General features: G+C 36.1%; 1 protein-coding gene across 1 annotated transcript in view; it reads left to right on the top strand.

The window, feature by feature from the left end:
• The window catches only part of CSMD3 (CUB and Sushi multiple domains 3), a gene marked incomplete at its 3' end in the record, with an annotated part of 1277483 nt that overhangs the window by 1122490 nt on the left and 134961 nt on the right, over positions 1-20032 (top strand). The window contains exons 36-38 of the mRNA XM_027771421.1: positions 2372-2496; positions 14570-14666; positions 18739-18843. Of these exons, the coding sequence (XP_027627222.1) occupies positions 2372-2496; positions 14570-14666; positions 18739-18843 (327 nt within the window). The remainder of the gene's footprint in view (positions 1-2371; positions 2497-14569; positions 14667-18738; positions 18844-20032) is intronic.

The raw sequence follows: 20032 nt of genomic DNA, 5'->3' as shown, positions 1-20032 counted from the left end.
AGAAGAACAAATCAAAGGATAGAATTAAGAGAATTTATTAGTTTAGAAGGTTGGTCTGGGATGGAAAATTGGGATGGTGAGGTATTGGGAAATTATAGTTACATATAACCCTGGAGATGAAGTTAGAGGCTAGTATATTTAATTGCATTTATCTGGATAATTCAGGCAGTGGGGAGATAAGACATCTGAAGGATTTTCAGCAGAAAAGTAACATGCCATGTTTTAATTTTACAAATGTCATATTGATAGTAATTTGGAGACTATATTACATGCACCTGACATAGGAAATCCTCAACATGATTAATGTAACCACTCAGGGAGAAACATGAAGATGAGGTAGGAGTGTGGCAGTGAGGATGAGAGGAAGAACATCTGTATGCATTTTCTTTCATCACAGGATCAGTGCTTTATCAACCACTTTTATCTTCTGTTTTGGGGGAAATCTTTGTTTTACATTTTACCCTTAACAACTGGCACGCTATTCTCAAAACATACTGTTTTTATTTTAAAAGACCTTAATTCTCTTTCTGACCAATTTAAAATGAATTCAAATATAACAATGTAGATTTATGAGAAAAGGCAACAAAATGACTTTCTCCAAAAATGCATTGTCACACAATTTAAAAATGTTGCGGCACTTTTAAAAAAATAATTGACATAATGTTTGCCTTTGGCTTTCGAAGTGGCAAAAACTATAATTCACTCCTTAAAATTATTATAAAAGATATGTCCTATATTTCACTGTTATGGCCAGAATGGGACAGAGGCCTAAGTTGCACTGTGCCACTGTACCCAAAAACATCCATATTGGTAACAAAAGGAAATATAATACATTGACTCCTTACTGTGCTCAAGTAGTGTTAGTTTCTTTATGTATATTATACTCTCCCAGTATTTTTCAGAAAAGCCCTTTGGAAATACTACATGAAATTTCAGAGAGATTAAGGAGCAGGTTCAACTTCACACAAGATTTAAGGGTTTTGTGTTAGAATCAAGATAATCCTAAGAGATGTGAAAATTTGGGGGCCATGGAACCAGCAGTTAGCGTAATGGCTATGTCGCTGGACTCCCACGTAGTCGACCGCGGTTTGTGTCCAGGACCCGGTGGCTTAAAAAACTCACGCCGGTCGCGTGTGTGCGTGCCCAAGATCCCGAGAGGAGAATGGAGGAGAAGGCATTGCGGTGGGACCATCCCCTCTGGGGGGTGATTTCTCGCTTCCTGTCTCTAATGTCTCTCTCTGTCTGTCTGGCGAGCACACGCGCCCTATAGTGAAAATCTCTCCAAAAAAAAAATTGGGGGACCAGCAATTAGCGTAATGGCTATGTTGCTGGACTCCCATGTAGTAGACCACAGTTTGAGTCACGGACCTGGTGGCTTAAACTCATGCTGGGCGCGTGTGTGTGCATGCCCAATATCCCGAGAGGAGAAAAGAGGAGAAGGGATTGAGGCCTGACCATCCCCCTGGGGGGTGATTTCTTGCTTTCTGTCTCTCTGTCTCTCTCTGTCTTTCTGGCGACCACACCCGCCCTATAGCGAAAACCGCTCCAAAAATTAAAGAGATATGAACATTTTACTTTCAGAGTAGTACCTTCTAAAAAGGATAGAAACTTTATTGACTTTTAAGTAGATCCATATACTTATTCTTTCTTATAGGTTTTGTACTGGCAATAACAGACTGGCATCACATCATGTATGTTCCTTTCACTGAAGAACATAAACTCTAGCTCCCCTGCCAACATTCACATCTCAGCTCCATATCTTACTGTGTGATTTTGGGCAGGATATTTAATCTTTGATGACTATTTCCTCAGTCGTACAATGGGGTGAATACTTATTTAAAGCTCATTCAGTTATGGGGAGGCTTAAATGTGTTAATATATTTATAATTTTAGAAGAGTATCACATAGTAGACTCTACATAAATGTTACAATTGTAATTCTTAGCTTTTGTTCCTTTCTCTTCAATTTGCTATTACTCCTCAAAGGATGCATGAAGCAGAAAATATCAAACAATTTCAAATAATACTTATAAAAAATTAAGTCTTGTTATAAGCTATTTTAAAGCAAATTTAGTCAGTTCACTTTTTAATAATATAATGCAAATGCTATTCTATTATTTAGCTAACCATAGTATAATTTTTGATGTTCCATCGAAGGTCATCCATTAATGCTTCTAATTATTAATATTTTTTAAAGTTTTGTGATGTAGAAAGATTAAATTTGCATTGTTTTAAGAAGCTTTAAAAGATGCTATGATTTAATTTTGTTTGCAAGTCTGGTATCTGTCTAAGATGTTATCTTTGACCTTTTCTCTTATTTTAATCCTTTGCATTAGAATTAACTCCCTTTTTTTGGATTGCTTTACTTTCAGTGCCCTGTGGTGGAATTTTAACTAAGCGCAAAGGGACTATTTTGTCTCCTGGATACCCTGAGCCTTATGACAATAATCTGAATTGTGTATGGAAGATCACAGTGCCAGAGGGAGCTGGTATTCAAGTAAGGATATTTAATTTTTTCTTTTTTTCCTTGTATATTTGAAGTTAATCTTTTCAGAGAAGACAGAACATTATTTCTAAAAGTTTAGCAAGCAGTTTTAACTGACTTGGATGAATTTAATAGGAAAAATACTTATTATTTTTTTTAACCTGCAAATAACAGAAAGCCAATTCCAGATGTCATAAGCGATACAAAAATGAATTGCCTCACATAACATGGAATCTGCAAGTGAGATGACTCAGGTTGTTCCAGAGGTTCAGGTCTGTCAATTTGGACCCAGACCTTTTCTCGCTCTCTGTTCTGCTGCGCTCAGCTTTGGTTTCTTTTCTTGGGCTTTCCTTCTTGTGGTTTTGAAATGGCAATGATAATTCTTGGTATAACAGTCTGATATAGCAATGGCCAGTAACCAATATGGAATATCTCCATCTTACGTACCATTTAAATAGTTAAGAAAACTTTTAAAAAAAATTGTCAACTTATTTTCCATCTTGATTTATTGACCAAAATTGTAATTGTATCCATTCCTAAACTATATACTGGGCAATAGCCAAAGCTTTACCATGATTTAGCTCAAATAACTCAATATTAATGCTCAAAGTAGGCAAAGACTCAGCCTCTTTTGATGTGCATGTGCTATTTAATTGAATGAAACTATGTCTCTGTTAGCAAAGAAGAGGGATGCTCTTTAATAGGCAATAGATGTTGTTTACCATGTTATTTTAATTACAATCTTCTTTTTGGGGGGAACAATTTGAATAGTTACTATGTTTTACAAAAAGATTCTTTTTGGATGAATTGATAGCATTTTTCTGCTGCGTCAATCGTCAATATGTATTCTTTAAAAGGTAATTATACTTCACAAATCATTACTTAGTATGGCCCTCATAAAATTATGATTACTTCCTCAAGCTTAACTCAAAGATTTTCCTTTAGAAATTGAGACACATAACAGTTATGAAAAACAAGTCAAGACACTATTCATTCAAACTAAATTAGATAGGCATAATTTAAAAAAAAAAACATTTTATTTAACTTTATTTATTTATTTTAATTTGACCAGAGAAGGAGAGAGAGAGAGAGAATGAGGTGTATGGTGGTGGCATTTACTGAGTTGAAGGAGAATGTGATGAGAAAGAATTTCAAAAGTATTTATTATCTTGGAAATATTAATTTATTAATTTTGAGATATTTATTAGACACATTGCATAGCTCAGGGCAGAAGTCATGGCTCAAGATGAGCAGTTAGTAGTCACACTGTATATAGATGTTTAAATACATAACATCACTGAAAGATGATGATAAAAAAGAGAAAGTAGGGACTAGCAGTTAGTGTAATGACTGTGTCGCTGGACTCCCATGCAGGCGACCACAGTTTGAGGCCTGGACCCAGTGGCTTAAACTCACTCTGAGCTCATGTGCATGCGTGCCCAAGATCCTGAGAGGAAAATGGAGGAGAAGGGATTACAGTGTGGCCATCCCCCCTGGGGAGTGATTTCTCGCTTTCTGTTTCTCTGTCTCTCTGTGAGCACATGCGCCCTATAGCAAAAACCTCTCCAAAAAATTAACAAAAAAAAAAGAGAGAAAATGGCCTGGAACCAAGTTTCAAAGTATTTCAACATTTAGAAGAGAATCAGAAGAGTAGTATGAGCTACAAAAGAATAATTGTAAAAATTAAGAGAATCAACAGGCAAGCCAAGAGCTGCAGCCAGTGATAAAGAAGGAAAACAGAAGGGTCTGGAAGTTAATTGATTGTACTTTGAGTAAGATGCAAATTGATCATATACAACAAGAGTATTCTGGTGACTTTGACATAGTCATTTCAGTAGAGTGGTGAGAACAAAGACCTGAAGAAATAGAGGAAGGACAGAATGCAAAAGAAGGTATAAGTTTGTCACTGTCACAGCATGAAAGAAAAACCTAAAATGCAATGGCTAGAAGAGTTAGAATCTTGGCACCACAGTAAATAGAGTTTGGTGCAAAAATGGTGATTACCTCATTTTGTCAGACTTGAGTATATTGGAAAAGACTGACATAAAAATATGAAGTAGTGTGATGAAGTGGTATGGGAAAGCACTTGGTGATACAGAAAACTATGAGCACTTAATACAATCAGTAAAGGATTGAGGTAACATTAACCCTGAGCATCCAGATATATTTAGGTGTTAGCTAGATAAGAGAAGAACAAATCAAAGGATAGAATTAAGAGAATTTATTAGTTTAGAAGGTTGGTCTGGGATGGAAAATTGGGATGGTGAGGTATTGGGAAATTATAGTTACATATAACCCTGGAGATGAAGTTAGAGGCTAGTATATTTAATTGCATTTATCTGGATAATTCAGGCAGTGGGGAGATAAGACATCTGAAGGATTTTCAGCAGAAAAGTAACATGCCATGTTTTAATTTTACAAATGTCATATTGATAGTAATTTGGAGACTATATTACATGCACCTGACATAGGAAATCCTCAACATGATTAATGTAACCACTCAGGGAGAAACATGAAGATGAGGTAGGAGTGTGGCAGTGAGGATGAGAGGAAGAACATCTGTATGCATTTTCTTTCATCACAGGATCAGTGCTTTATCAACCACTTTTATCTTCTGTTTTGGGGGAAATCTTTGTTTTACATTTTACCCTTAACAACTGGCACGCTATTCTCAAAACATACTGTTTTTATTTTAAAAGACCTTAATTCTCTTTCTGACCAATTTAAAATGAATTCAAATATAACAATGTAGATTTATGAGAAAAGGCAACAAAATGACTTTCTCCAAAAATGCATTGTCACACAATTTAAAAATGTTGCGGCACTTTTAAAAAAATAATTGACATAATGTTTGCCTTTGGCTTTCGAAGTGGCAAAAACTATAATTCACTCCTTAAAATTATTATAAAAGATATGTCCTATATTTCACTGTTATGGCCAGAATGGGACAGAGGCCTAAGTTGCACTGTGCCACTGTACCCAAAAACATCCATATTGGTAACAAAAGGAAATATAATACATTGACTCCTTACTGTGCTCAAGTAGTGTTAGTTTCTTTATGTATATTATACTCTCCCAGTATTTTTCAGAAAAGCCCTTTGGAAATACTACATGAAATTTCAGAGAGATTAAGGAGCAGGTTCAACTTCACACAAGATTTAAGGGTTTTGTGTTAGAATCAAGATAATCCTAAGAGATGTGAAAATTTGGGGGCCATGGAACCAGCAGTTAGCGTAATGGCTATGTCGCTGGACTCCCACGTAGTCGACCGCGGTTTGTGTCCAGGACCCGGTGGCTTAAAAAACTCACGCCGGTCGCGTGTGTGCGTGCCCAAGATCCCGAGAGGAGAATGGAGGAGAAGGCATTGCGGTGTGACCATCCCCTCTGGGGGGTGATTTCTCGCTTCCTGTCTCTAATGTCTCTCTCTGTCTGTCTGGCGAGCACACGCGCCCTATAGTGAAAATCTCTCCAAAAAAAAAATTGGGGGACCAGCAATTAGCGTAATGGCTATGTTGCTGGACTCCCATGTAGTAGACCACAGTTTGAGTCACGGACCTGGTGGCTTAAACTCATGCTGGGCGCGTGTGTGTGCATGCCCAATATCCCGAGAGGAGAAAAGAGGAGAAGGGATTGAGGCCTGACCATCCCCCTGGGGGGTGATTTCTTGCTTTCTGTCTCTCTGTCTCTCTCTGTCTTTCTGGCGACCACACCCGCCCTATAGCGAAAACCGCTCCAAAAATTAAAGAGATATGAACATTTTACTTTCAGAGTAGTACCTTCTAAAAAGGATAGAAACTTTATTGACTTTTAAGTAGATCCATATACTTATTCTTTCTTATAGGTTTTGTACTGGCAATAACAGACTGGCATCACATCATGTATGTTCCTTTCACTGAAGAACATAAACTCTAGCTCCCCTGCCAACATTCACATCTCAGCTCCATATCTTACTGTGTGATTTTGGGCAGGATATTTAATCTTTGATGACTATTTCCTCAGTCGTACAATGGGGTGAATACTTATTTAAAGCTCATTCAGTTATGGGGAGGCTTAAATGTGTTAATATATTTATAATTTTAGAAGAGTATCACATAGTAGACTCTACATAAATGTTACAATTGTAATTCTTAGCTTTTGTTCCTTTCTCTTCAATTTGCTATTACTCCTCAAAGGATGCATGAAGCAGAAAATATCAAACAATTTCAAATAATACTTATAAAAAATTAAGTCTTGTTATAAGCTATTTTAAAGCAAATTTAGTCAGTTCACTTTTTAATAATATAATGCAAATGCTATTCTATTATTTAGCTAACCATAGTATAATTTTTGATGTTCCATCGAAGGTCATCCATTAATGCTTCTAATTATTAATATTTTTTAAAGTTTTGTGATGTAGAAAGATTAAATTTGCATTGTTTTAAGAAGCTTTAAAAGATGCTATGATTTAATTTTGTTTGCAAGTCTGGTATCTGTCTAAGATGTTATCTTTGACCTTTTCTCTTATTTTAATCCTTTGCATTAGAATTAACTCCCTTTTTTTGGATTGCTTTACTTTCAGTGCCCTGTGGTGGAATTTTAACTAAGCGCAAAGGGACTATTTTGTCTCCTGGATACCCTGAGCCTTATGACAATAATCTGAATTGTGTATGGAAGATCACAGTGCCAGAGGGAGCTGGTATTCAAGTAAGGATATTTAATTTTTTCTTTTTTTCCTTGTATATTTGAAGTTAATCTTTTCAGAGAAGACAGAACATTATTTCTAAAAGTTTAGCAAGCAGTTTTAACTGACTTGGATGAATTTAATAGGAAAAATACTTATTATTTTTTTTAACCTGCAAATAACAGAAAGCCAATTCCAGATGTCATAAGCGATACAAAAATGAATTGCCTCACATAACATGGAATCTGCAAGTGAGATGACTCAGGTTGTTCCAGAGGTTCAGGTCTGTCAATTTGGACCCAGACCTTTTCTCGCTCTCTGTTCTGCTGCGCTCAGCTTTGGTTTCTTTTCTTGGGCTTTCCTTCTTGTGGTTTTGAAATGGCAATGATAATTCTTGGTATAACAGTCTGATATAGCAATGGCCAGTAACCAATATGGAATATCTCCATCTTACGTACCATTTAAATAGTTAAGAAAACTTTTAAAAAAAATTGTCAACTTATTTTCCATCTTGATTTATTGACCAAAATTGTAATTGTATCCATTCCTAAACTATATACTGGGCAATAGCCAAAGCTTTACCATGATTTAGCTCAAATAACTCAATATTAATGCTCAAAGTAGGCAAAGACTCAGCCTCTTTTGATGTGCATGTGCTATTTAATTGAATGAAACTATGTCTCTGTTAGCAAAGAAGAGGGATGCTCTTTAATAGGCAATAGATGTTGTTTACCATGTTATTTTAATTACAATCTTCTTTTTGGGGGGAACAATTTGAATAGTTACTATGTTTTACAAAAAGATTCTTTTTGGATGAATTGATAGCATTTTTCTGCTGCGTCAATCGTCAATATGTATTCTTTAAAAGGTAATTATACTTCACAAATCATTACTTAGTATGGCCCTCATAAAATTATGATTACTTCCTCAAGCTTAACTCAAAGATTTTCCTTTAGAAATTGAGACACATAACAGTTATGAAAAACAAGTCAAGACACTATTCATTCAAACTAAATTAGATAGGCATAATTTAAAAAAAAAAACATTTTATTTAACTTTATTTATTTATTTTAATTTGACCAGAGAAGGAGAGAGAGAGAGAGAGAGAGAGAGAGAGAGAAAGCAATGGAAAGTAATCTGCCAGGTCCAGGACTCAAACCGCAGTTGGCCATGTGGGAATCCATTGCCCTTAACCACTACGCCACCCTGCCAGTCCCTAGAAACATAACTTTTAATAACAAAAAATCAACTGTTAAAATTTATAATTTTTCAAGAAATTCCAAAAAGTATTTGACAGGTGTGAGAAATAGGCCAGTAAACCAGTGAGCAAATGTGAAATGTCCATGCTCAATTTTAAAGACATTAAAAGACTATAGACATATGCTTATGTTCTTGCTAGGTCTTATTATTCTCCAGTCATTTCCCCAGAGGGCAAATGAAGGAACCTAAAAATAACAATTGAACACTATCACTTTCCTGCCTCCAATACCTCAGTTATCTCCCACCCCCTGAACTCCTGAACACAGTTTATTACCTCTTTGTGCTCTGTTCTCACTTCTCACCTATACTACTTACACTATTTCAGTTCTTTATAAAATCCAGACTTTCACCTGTCTCTGGACCTTTGTGATATAGTTTCCTCTGATGGAAACACTCTCCATGATTTCCATTTGCTTTGCTTATTCTCACTCATCATTTTGTCTCAAATGTGTCTCTCTGTGGAAGACTTCCCACGAACTTGTCACAATGTTAATTTCCTTTGCTGTACGCTCTCTGAGCTCCCTGTGATTTCTTTATTATAACACTCATCATATTTTAACAACATTGCTTAGTTACTGCCAAGATCATGAGGACAGTCCCGAGTCTGTTCTGACATCAAGTACAGTGCCTGGCAGTATATGCTCAGTAAACATTGTTCGAAGGTGGCCACTCCATGACATGGTGGTTAAGGTAACTAATCCCACGTAACCAACTGTGCAGTTTGATTCTGACCAGGAGACTTGAAAACCTTGCTGAGTGCACTGAGTATACACGCCCAAAATCCTGAAAGGAGAAGAAATATAGTAGAAGGGATTGCGGTGGGACTATGCCTAATGGTGGATGCTTTTTCGCTTTCCCCTGTTCTGTCTCTGACAAGTGTAGGCACCCTCTGGCAAAATTAAAAACAAACAAACAAAAAACAAAAACAATAAACAAAAATATAGACCAGCAGCTACTCTTGCTGGTGGCACATGTGTAAGCTGCCATAGACAAAAAAAAAAAAAAAAATTGTTCAAAAATATTTAAAAATATTTTTAGAATGAATTAATAAATAGCTCTAAAAGTGAAGATTTTTGTTCTTTGTTGTTTTTTTTTTTAGAGTTTTTTTTTTTCTTTAGGGCCACTGAAATTGCCCAAAGACAGAGAGAGACAGGAAAAAAGTGAGAAATCATCCCCTGGTGGGATGGCCACGCTGCAATCCCTTCTCCTCCATTCTCCTCTTGGGATCTTGGGTACACACGCACATATGATCAGTGTGAGTTTTAAGTCACCAGGTCTGGGACTCGAACCCCATTCTACTATATGGGAGTTCAGTGACATAGCCATTACACCAGCTGCTGATCCCCACAAGTGAAGTTTTTACTGTAGATTTGATTTCGTATGATGAGCTAAGACATCTACAGAAAAACAATATTGTATATTTCTTGCCCTGGGAAAACATTGTTTAAGACCAGACACATATCAACACACTGAAAAATTACCGAGAAAGTACTTTATTTATGCTTGTACTTTAGAAAATAAAATTTGGATGTAGAAGAACATTTAGCAAATTTGTACTGTGCAAGGCATATTAGACTATAGTTTCTAAATACTCTAAAGAATTACTAAGCACTCTTTACTACTTAATCTCTTAGGTAGCTTCTAGTTTTAGTTATTTCACCAAATTACTGAAAATTATAAAACACACATAATATATGACTTATGTTTGAAATTTTATTAACTTCACCTAAAAGCTATCTGGCTAGTACACTAGATTTGAAGCAATGTTTTTTAGACTGAATATGTGTCTGAATAAAGTATGATACAGGTATTCAATAAGTCATATATGAGATAAAAAGGATAGTGACTAGTGAAAAGAATATAAGAGGAAATATTTTGGATGGTGGTAAGTTTACAATAATAGAGAATGAGCATTCTTTGGAAATAATCCCCAAATACACCAATTTGTTATATTAATATTACATGAAAAACTTGTCGAGAGAAGTAGATTCATTTGTTTGCCTATTTATTTTAGCAGAGTATATTAGAGGGAGAATTCCAAAGGGACTACTCGACAGTAGCAGTGATCGTGGAAGAAAGAGAGTAATTTTTATGTGATGAACTATGAGGGGAGAGGCTGTGGTTCCATAATTGTGTCAATTTATAGCAAGATCATCATGCTTTCACATAATCTTCCAAACAAGTGAAAAGGGATTTGAACATCTGTATGATAGATTCCTGTTTTTTTATGAGCAGAAATTTGTTACCTCATGAAATTATCTTATTGTCATATTGAACAGCTCCATCTAGCGCAAAGTTCTCAATCTGAGTCAGTAGTTACTGCTTCCAAAATCTTCAGCTGGCCCTTATTTGACTCTCTTGTCATACTGAGTTTTTAGTTATTAAGACTCTTAACAGATCTCATAGTATGGTCTGCTAGTTCTTCTATCTGTTTCCAGTCTCTCTTCCCTCTCTGTTTTTATTATGCCAAACTACATTTACAACTTTCCCAGAATCCTAGTGGCAAGTTGTATTAGATTGTGCACCTGTTGTAACAAAATATTTTTAATTTCAGAGCAGCAAACAACAGACAATTATTTTCTCCCAGAAGTCCCAAATGAGTTTTGCCACACTGATACCAAGATGCTGATAGATCTTTTCCTTTCATACCCTACTCTGCCAGGTTCTGGAGAGTTCCTTTCTTGCTATATATATATTCTTTTTAGTTTCCAATATAGGGTGCATGCACTTGCTGGAGTGAGAGAGAGAAATTATCTCCCCCTACCACTCGCTATTCAGGAATCTCCTCTCCCCCATTCTTCTCTTGGAATTTGGGGCACACACACCCGCACACACATACACACACACCTGACATGATTTTCAAGCTTCTAGGTCTGGGACTCAAAGTTAGCCATATAGGATCCAGCAACCTTAACCTTCATGCCACCTGCTGGCCTGCCCTTCTTGCCTTTTTTAGCTTCTAGTGACAATGGATATTCCTTAACTTCTGGCCATATCACTCTAATTTTTGCCTCCATGGCCTTCTCCTCCTCTATGTAGAATCTTCCTCTACTTTCTCCCTATCTCAAGTTTTAAAATTAATCACATCTGAAAGACTCTTTTTTTAAAAACAATAAGTAAGTTGATAATTACAATATCCAGAGATTGGACTTGCTATTTTTTGAGATTGTCTTCCTTCTATCCAGGTAAACGATTTCCTGGAGATGTTCACAATGTTTCATCTTTCCTCTCTGCTCTCAGTAACTAAAGGGAAAAAAGATAAATTATTCCTAAAATTTTCCTTTATCTTCCTCCCTTATTCAAATTACATGAACTTCAGTAACGTCATCTAGAACAACACATGTGATATCTATTTTCTATTTATATGCTTCTTGCCTTCAACTTAGTTTAGTCTTTCATTGTTCTTCATTGCAGCAGACATTGAAATATTATTGCAATGAACATTAACATTATCTTCTCACTTTTTTTTTTTTATCAGTGCTATACCTTAACCAAAGTCCTGTTATTTCTCAACCCATGTCTAAAATTTTTAAATCCACAATTATCATGCTAATGCTCGGTCTTCATTGTGTGTCTCTCTCTCGATCTCTCTCTTAGCTGAGATTCATTGAGTCTGTATATTCTGGGCTCTATGCTAAACCCTTTATATATATTAACTAATTTAATTTTTACAACAGATCTATTCATTAGATACCTATATTAAAATGATTTTTGAAAGAAATCTGAAGCACAGAGATATGAACAATTTAATACTAGAGTTGCATGCAAGTGGATTGAGAGAGGCAGGAATTTGCAAATCTAGGAACTCTGACTCTAAATTATCTTATATTATTCACAATCATCTACTCTAACTTTCTTATGCTTTTTCTAACTTTGCATGAAGATTTCCATATATATATATATGGAATACAGACACACACACACACACACACACACACACACACACTCTTCACTGTGGCTAAACTGGATTACTGAAGGCTCACAAAATTCAGCCCATGCTTCGCCTCCCTTACGTTTTTATGTTCTCTGTATTTCCTTCAGTGAAACAGAAACTTCTCAGTGTCTTAAGTCTATGCCAAATGTCACCTTCTGCATTCTGAATTCCCTTTCCTGCATCTCCAGTTTTCTTCTTGGTTTGCTTCAATCTTTTCTTCCTCTGGAGGAAAGGGAATTCAGATATAAAGAGACAATTCATCATTGTTTAAGAAGGTGGTGGTTATATTACAATCATACAACTTTAATTCTGGTCTTCTTCCTGTCCTGGAATATTACCATTGGATCTAATGCCAGTCACACATGCAGGGTATCTGTTGCCATGTGGCATTCACCCTGGAAAAGAGGCACTAGCGTTCACTTGACTAGAAGAATAATGGTGGGCTATTTTACAGATAAAAAACTGTCAATAAATGAAATCACTGTAATTATGTACTAAATGAGTATAATACTTACATTTATAACATAATTAAGCTAAATAAAATAAATTAATTTTAATAAAGTAATTTATTTTTCTCTTCCAAAACTATGGAATAATTAATAAAGAACAAACCATAATATCCACAGTTGTGAGTTTCCTGTGGGTTCCTGCAAAAGTTCAAGCTGTGCCAAGTGATGTGCAACAGAGAAACACATGCCTCTTCCTTTAAATAAAATTTAATAGACGAGAGAATTAAATACTAGCATTTTACTTCTCAGTTTTAGAAACCTACACAATGATTTAGTTAGTGTAACTTCATAAAAATAATCTCTAAAAGATTCATTCAAGTCAATTACAAAGTATCCTTTTTGGTCATGTAAATTGAGACTTATTAAAATATACATATGAGGGGCCGGCAGATGGCAAAACATCAGTGGACTCCCACATGATTGACCATGATTCGAGTTAGGACCCAGTGACTTCAAACTCATGCTGGGTGCATGTACGTATGTGCCCAAGATCCTGCAAGGATGGAGGAAAAGGGATTACAGCATGGCCATCTCCCTTTGGAGGTAATTTCTCACTTTCCCTTTCACTGTTTTTGTTCTCTCTCTGCTGAGCACAGACACCCAAAAGGCAAAAACCTCTAAAAAATATGTACGTCTGAAATAATAATGTTAAGAATTTTAAATAAAAGGAACAGAAGAAGGCCAGCACATGATATGGTGGTTAAAGTGCTGGATCACTCATAGCCAACTGCACTGTTGGAGTCCAGGACCCAGTGACTTGGAAAACATGCTGGACATGTGTGCACGTGTGCCCAAAATCCTGAGAGGAGGGAGGCGGACAAGGGATTGTGGTGTGGCCATCTCCACTTCTGGGGATTGATTTCTTACTTTTTCTCACTCTCTGCTTCTCTCCAGAGAGCACTCATGCTCTATGGTAAAAATCTAAATAAAAAAAAAAAGTGAACAAATAAGGCAAAGTTTATGTAAGGAAAAGAGAAATAAATTATATCCAGGAAAGAAATATGTTTTACAAATGTAAACTCTGTATGGGGAAAGCATGTGGTGTGGTGATTAGGTCAGCTGGTTTCAAACATGGCTAATTGTGTGGTTCAAGTCCTGAACTCAGTGGCTTAAAAAACATGCCAGACACATGTGTTTGCATGCCCACGATCCCAGAAAGAAAGATAAATGGAGGAGAAGGTATTGCTACATGACTCTCCCTCATGAAGGATGCTTTCTTATTTTCCTCTCCTACTCTCTTTGGTGGTGCATGTCCCACCGGTAAATTACAAAACAAAACTCTAAATGCTCATAGACCATAAATCTGGTAACGTCTGAACATCTAAAGAAATGAGAAAACTTAACTGGTGACAAGAATCTAACTGTCTAAACATAAACTTTAATCAGTTGTTTTTAAGATGCATTGGTATCTGGGCACTGAGTCATTAGATTAACTCAAAGCTTTTAATAAAGAGAATGACCTAAGGTAATGACAGACCTTCTCATGTAATACCGATAAGGAACACTGCTAGGTGTTGGTGTAAGATTTGTTGTATAAAAAGCAGCTCTTGTAGGTCAGTGCCATATTGGCAAAGGTTAGTTCTGTGGTTAGTTCTGTTAAAACTCTTCTATGAAGGGCCACACTGTGGTGGATCAGGCTTTGAGCTCTCATTTTCAGGGGGACTGATATATATATATATATATTGCTAAATGTATATGCTTACCAGTAATATTATTTCACAGGTTCAAGTTGTTAGCTTTGCTACAGAACATAACTGGGATTCTCTAGACTTTTATGATGGGGGAGACAACAACGCTCCAAGACTTGGAAGTTATTCAGGTAAATAAGAAAGCTGAGCTTAATTGAAATAAATATTCAATCAGATGCTCCAAACCCCATAGGGTAGAGAAACATAGGAGAAGGAATTATGGTATGTTCATACCTCTTTGGTGGGGTCCATTCAGCCTCTTTCTGTCTCTCTGTCTCTGTCTGACAAGTGTACACCATACCTTATGGCAATTAAAAACATATGTATTTTTGGAGACCAGAAAATAGTATAATGGTTATATCGCTAGACTCCCAAATAGTCAATTGTGATTCAAGTCCCGGACTTAAAACTCATGCTGGGCACAAGTGCATGCGTGCCCAAGATCTCGAGAGGAGAATGGACAAGAAGGGACTGTAGCATGGCTGTACCCCCGATGAGTGATTTCTCACTTTCTGTTTCTCTGTCACTCTTTGTCTTTCTGGGGAGTGCACATGCCCTATAGCAAAAAAAAAAAAAATTTGAAGGAGTACTCCCTAGGACTCTTTCTTAGTGGTTTCAATTTGTCTTCTTAAAACTATATATAATAGAGACCAGCAGATGGTGGAGCTGTTATATTTCTGGACTCTCACATGTGCTACCATGGATAGAGTTTCACATTCTGTGGCTTTAAACTCATGCTGGGTACATGTGCGAGTGTGCCCAGGATCCTGGGAGAACAGAGGAGAAGGGACTGTCGTGTGTTCATCCCCCGTGGGGGTGATTTTTCACTTTCCCTCTCACTGACTGTGTCTCCTGCGAGCACGTATGCCCTAAGGCAAAAAAAAATGTACATAGTAAATTAAATTAAAAGGTTGCAAGTTTGAGAAGCTTTAAGGGTAATATTCACATAGCTGTTTAAAACTTTACTATTGCTCTATTTCTGTAATTCTTTTTTGAAACTTTTACGTTAATGATAATATATTTTCAAGTGAGTTGTGGTTCAGAAACATGATGCTTGTCTTTTTCTTTAAAAATATAAAAAGGATTAACAATAATAGTTAAAATTTAGACTGTCCTTGGAAATGTAAACTCTTAATGAATAAAATTCTTCAAGAAGGGTCTTAAGTGGCTAACCAGGTCTAAATCAACAAGGAGTATAGCGGCCATTTGCTGTCTAGAGTTACTCTGTACTCCTGTAGAGAAAACAAACACTAAACCTTTGAAGTTTACTTTTGAACCAATGAGACTGTGACTTTAATCAGCCAATCGGTACTGAAAAAGTTTGAAATGAGGCTTTTCCTCCTAAAACCACCACATCCTTCCCATCCTTTTGTGAATGTGCTTTTAGTTTAAGCTGGAGACTGTCTTCCCACCTTACAAACTATTACCAAAACAAAGTCTCATTTACTCTCAAATAATTTTTTCTGGAAAAATTTGTTAACACTCAATACAATGCTTTGTGCAATGAAGTACTGTTAAGTGTGAATGAAGAAATAAATTATTTCTATGATGTGAATCAACTTGTATAAAATGATATATATAGTGCATAGGTAACAAAACCAGAAAGAAACACAAAATAAAAGAATCCACTTTGTTGTGAAAGATACTGACTTTTTAAAAAAAGAATTATTTATTTAATTCTATTTATTCATTCATTCATTTATTTTAATTTGACCAGAGACAGGCACAGAGAGAGAGAGAAGGAAAGTGAGAAAGTAAGCAACCAGGTCCAGGACTCAAACCGTAGTTAGCCATGTGGGAGTGTCCAGCGTCTTAACCACCATGCCACATGCTGGTCCCAACACTGACTTTTCATAAATATCTTCTGCTAGATTTTTTAGGATTCCAAATGTAATTAAAACAATAATCTAAGAGCTTCTTTTAGCACACAAGTTGAAATAAAAAGTTTTACTTTGTTAAATTTTAATATTATACTTTTAAGTTCTAGAAATACAGACATAGCTAAATTGTTCATTTATACATTTCTGATATATAGAAAAGTTTGAATGGTTTAAGCTTTTAAAAGATATTTAAATAGATTATGATTACCAATTATCAGCATCACTAATGAGGAAAAGAAAGAACTACCTAGAACAGGAGTGATTTTGCTTTAGGTATAAATAATATTAATGAATCATGACTTTCCTGATGACCCAATATTTTAGGTCTAGGCTTATATGGAAATCTTTCTTGGAAAAAAATCTTACAAAATTAAGAATGTGCTTTCTAAACAAAAGATTGTGTAATGATTTATTAATAAAAAATAAAAATGATAAAAACAGCTACTGATTGCTTAGTACTAGCCTTTTGTGAGTCTTATCATACATTTCTCATTTGATCTTTCTAGCAGTCCTGTTAGGTTATTGAAGCTTAGGGAGATTAAGATGCCTGAGGTTGTTCTGCTAATGTTAAAATGAGATTGGGGCCCAGCTGGTGTGAGTCCAGAGACAGAGCTCTTAATCACTACAATCTTCTAAGAGACTTAAAGCAGTGCAAGTGACCTTTAGAGTTTCTGTTTACCACTGTCTTCAGTGACTGCAGTTAGAACACTCTGGACAGAGTGAGGTCAGAGACAAGAAGGCAACCATATGACATATCATGGCTTCTTTCTATTCTTTCATAGAAGTCATCGTAAGTAAGGCCCACAGACAAGCAAAGCAAGTGTAGAGTAATTGTATAATATTTGCAGTACTATCAACTCACATGCTTCTTGAACTTTATCTTAAGACAGAACTGACTGTTATTTTCATACTTTTCATGTGAAACTGCTTTAGTTGGAATCTTAAGGATCTTGAACTATTAGTCCAGTATTGAATACTTCAGAAGCAATAGGTTCAAGCAGAAAATTACATTTTACAATTTAATAATTGTATAAACTATAGTTTTTCTCCTTCAGATGTTTAGAAGAACATCATTATAATGCAACTGCTGAGAGGCAGGCCAGCACAAATTCAGAAGTGGGATTTTTTTAAAGCTAACCACCAGTTTTGCTGTCAGAGTGTAAGAAACATTAGATGCTTGACCTGATATAGAAATACACACACACAGATGCATGTACTTCAAAAACTTCAAAGAAAATACATATTATGAAAAGCTATGCACAGATTTCAAAATTTTTGTGCCGAAACAGTCTCATACTTAGTTCCATTTTTATGGACTTTTTGAAGTCCCCTGGTATATAAATTCATTAATAAAGGAAAATATGAGTATTTGCTCTCAACAAAGTCTCAAGTTATTATACCATAAAAATCACCTGCAGATTAAAACATTAAGTTTGTTATTATTTTATTCACAGAATATTAAAATCCATATGAAATTTAAAAATTTTAGGTGACATGTAAAATGCATTTTCTTTTTTGAGAGGTTTTTTGCTATGAGGCGCGTGCGCTCACCAGACAGAGACAGAGAGACAGAAAGCGAGAAATCACCCTCCAGGGGGGATGGTCACACTGCAATCCCTTCTCTTCCATTCTCCTCTCAGGATCTTGTGCATGCACGCACACGCACCCGGCATGACTTTTAAGCCACTGGGTCTGGGATGCCAACCGCGGTCGACCACGTGGGAGTCCAGCGACATAGCCATTACGCTAACTGCTGGTTCCCAGTAAAATGTATTGTTTTGACTTTCACCAGATTTCTTTTTTCCCACCTACTTTTTTTTTTTTTCCTGTTTCTTTTTTTTTTTGGAGAGATTTTCACTGTAGGGCGCGGGCGCTCGCCAGACAGACAGAGAGAGACATAAAGACAGAAAGCGAGAAATCACCCCCCAGGGGGGATGGTCACACCGCAATCCCTTCTCCTCCATTCTCCTCTCGGGATCTTGGGCACGCACGCACACGCGCCCGGCATGAGTTTTAAGCCACCGGGTCCGGGACACGAACCGCGGTCGACTACGTGGGAGTCCAGCGACATAGCCATTACGCTAACTGCCGGTTCCCCCCACCTACTTTTCAAAAGCACTCTAAAATCATCTCAAAGGTCTCTCTCCTTGGAGGTAGGGAGAGTAATATGGGAGAATTGTTCTTATAAAAATTCTTTAAAAAATAATCCATCCAATTCACAATTTTAGTGTTAATCTGTTGCCTGATTAGTAATTAAATTATATAGTTTTTCTGTAGCATCTATTTTGTGATCATTAACCTGCCTTCTCAATTATCATTTCAGGAACAACAATACCCCATCTTTTGAATAGTACATCTAATAATCTGTATCTAAATTTTCAATCAGACATCAGTGTTTCTGCTGCAGGATTTCATCTTGAATACACAGGTAAAAATAATATCTTGTGTTATTATTTAGGGAAGTTAAGAACAATTTATATTAATAAAAAAAAACTTATGTGGGTCTAGAAATTACAACAACTTTGTCATAGTTAACATTCAGTCTTACTATCTTAAGATTTTGGTCTTCCTTCAATTCAGTTACAAAATTACATGGATAAAATTCAAATATTTTATCAGAATTTACAAATATTTCTCTTCTTTCCAGAAGTAAGAGCAATTAACATGGAGCCTTTCCTCAAACATTTTTTTTTAATTTTTGGAGAGATTTTCGCTATAGGGCACGTGCGATCGCCAGACAGACAGAGAGAGACATAGAGACAGAAAGCGAGAAATCACCCCCCAGGGGGGATGGTCATGCCACAATCCCTTCTCCTCCATTCTCCTCTCGGGATCTTGGGCACATACGCACACATGCCCGGTGTGAGTTTTAAGCCACCTGGTCTGGGACGCGAACCGCGGTCGACTACGTGGGAGTCCAGTGACATAGCCATTACGCCAACTGCTGGTTCCCGCTCAAACATTTTTAAACTGTGCAGTACAGTATGATAAGCTCAATGTTACACAGTAGATCTCTATAACTTGTTCATCTTGCATAACTAAAACTTTTTATGAATTGAACAGAAATATTTCATTTCTTCCTCTCCCTAGCTACAAGCACCTACCATTCTACTTTGTTTTTATGGGTTTAAATATTTTAGATATATTATTTAAATAAAATAACGATGTATTTGTTTTAATGTAATTAGTTTATTTTACTGCCCAATAGCCTCCAAGCACATCTATGTATTGCATATGGCAATATTTTCTTCTTTTGTGAGGCTGGAAAATATTCCACTTTCTGTATATTTTATGTGTTTATTTATTTCTCTATCAGTGGACATTTACGTTGTTTGTATATCTTGACTATTGAGAATAATGCTGTAATAAACATGGGATATGTTCATAATCTTCAAGATTATGATTTTAATTCTTGTGGATATATGCCCAGAAGTGATATTGATAGATCATATGATAATTCTATTTTTACTTTTTGAAAAATCTCTGTACTGTTTTCTTTTTTTTTTTTGGAGAGGTTTTTGCTATAGGGCACGTGAGCTCACCAGACAGACAGACAGAGAGACAGAAAGCGAGAAATCACCCCTAGGGGAGATGGCCACGCCGCAATCCCTTCTCCT

The sequence above is a fragment of the Tupaia chinensis genome, unplaced genomic scaffold, assembly GCF_000334495.1.
Source record: "Tupaia chinensis unplaced genomic scaffold, TupChi_1.0 Scaffold000032_1, whole genome shotgun sequence".
In the NCBI taxonomy this organism is placed as follows: Eukaryota; Metazoa; Chordata; class Mammalia; order Scandentia; family Tupaiidae; genus Tupaia; species Tupaia belangeri.
Note: the sequence above shows the minus strand (reverse complement) of the source record. Positions and strands in the feature narration are given on the sequence as shown.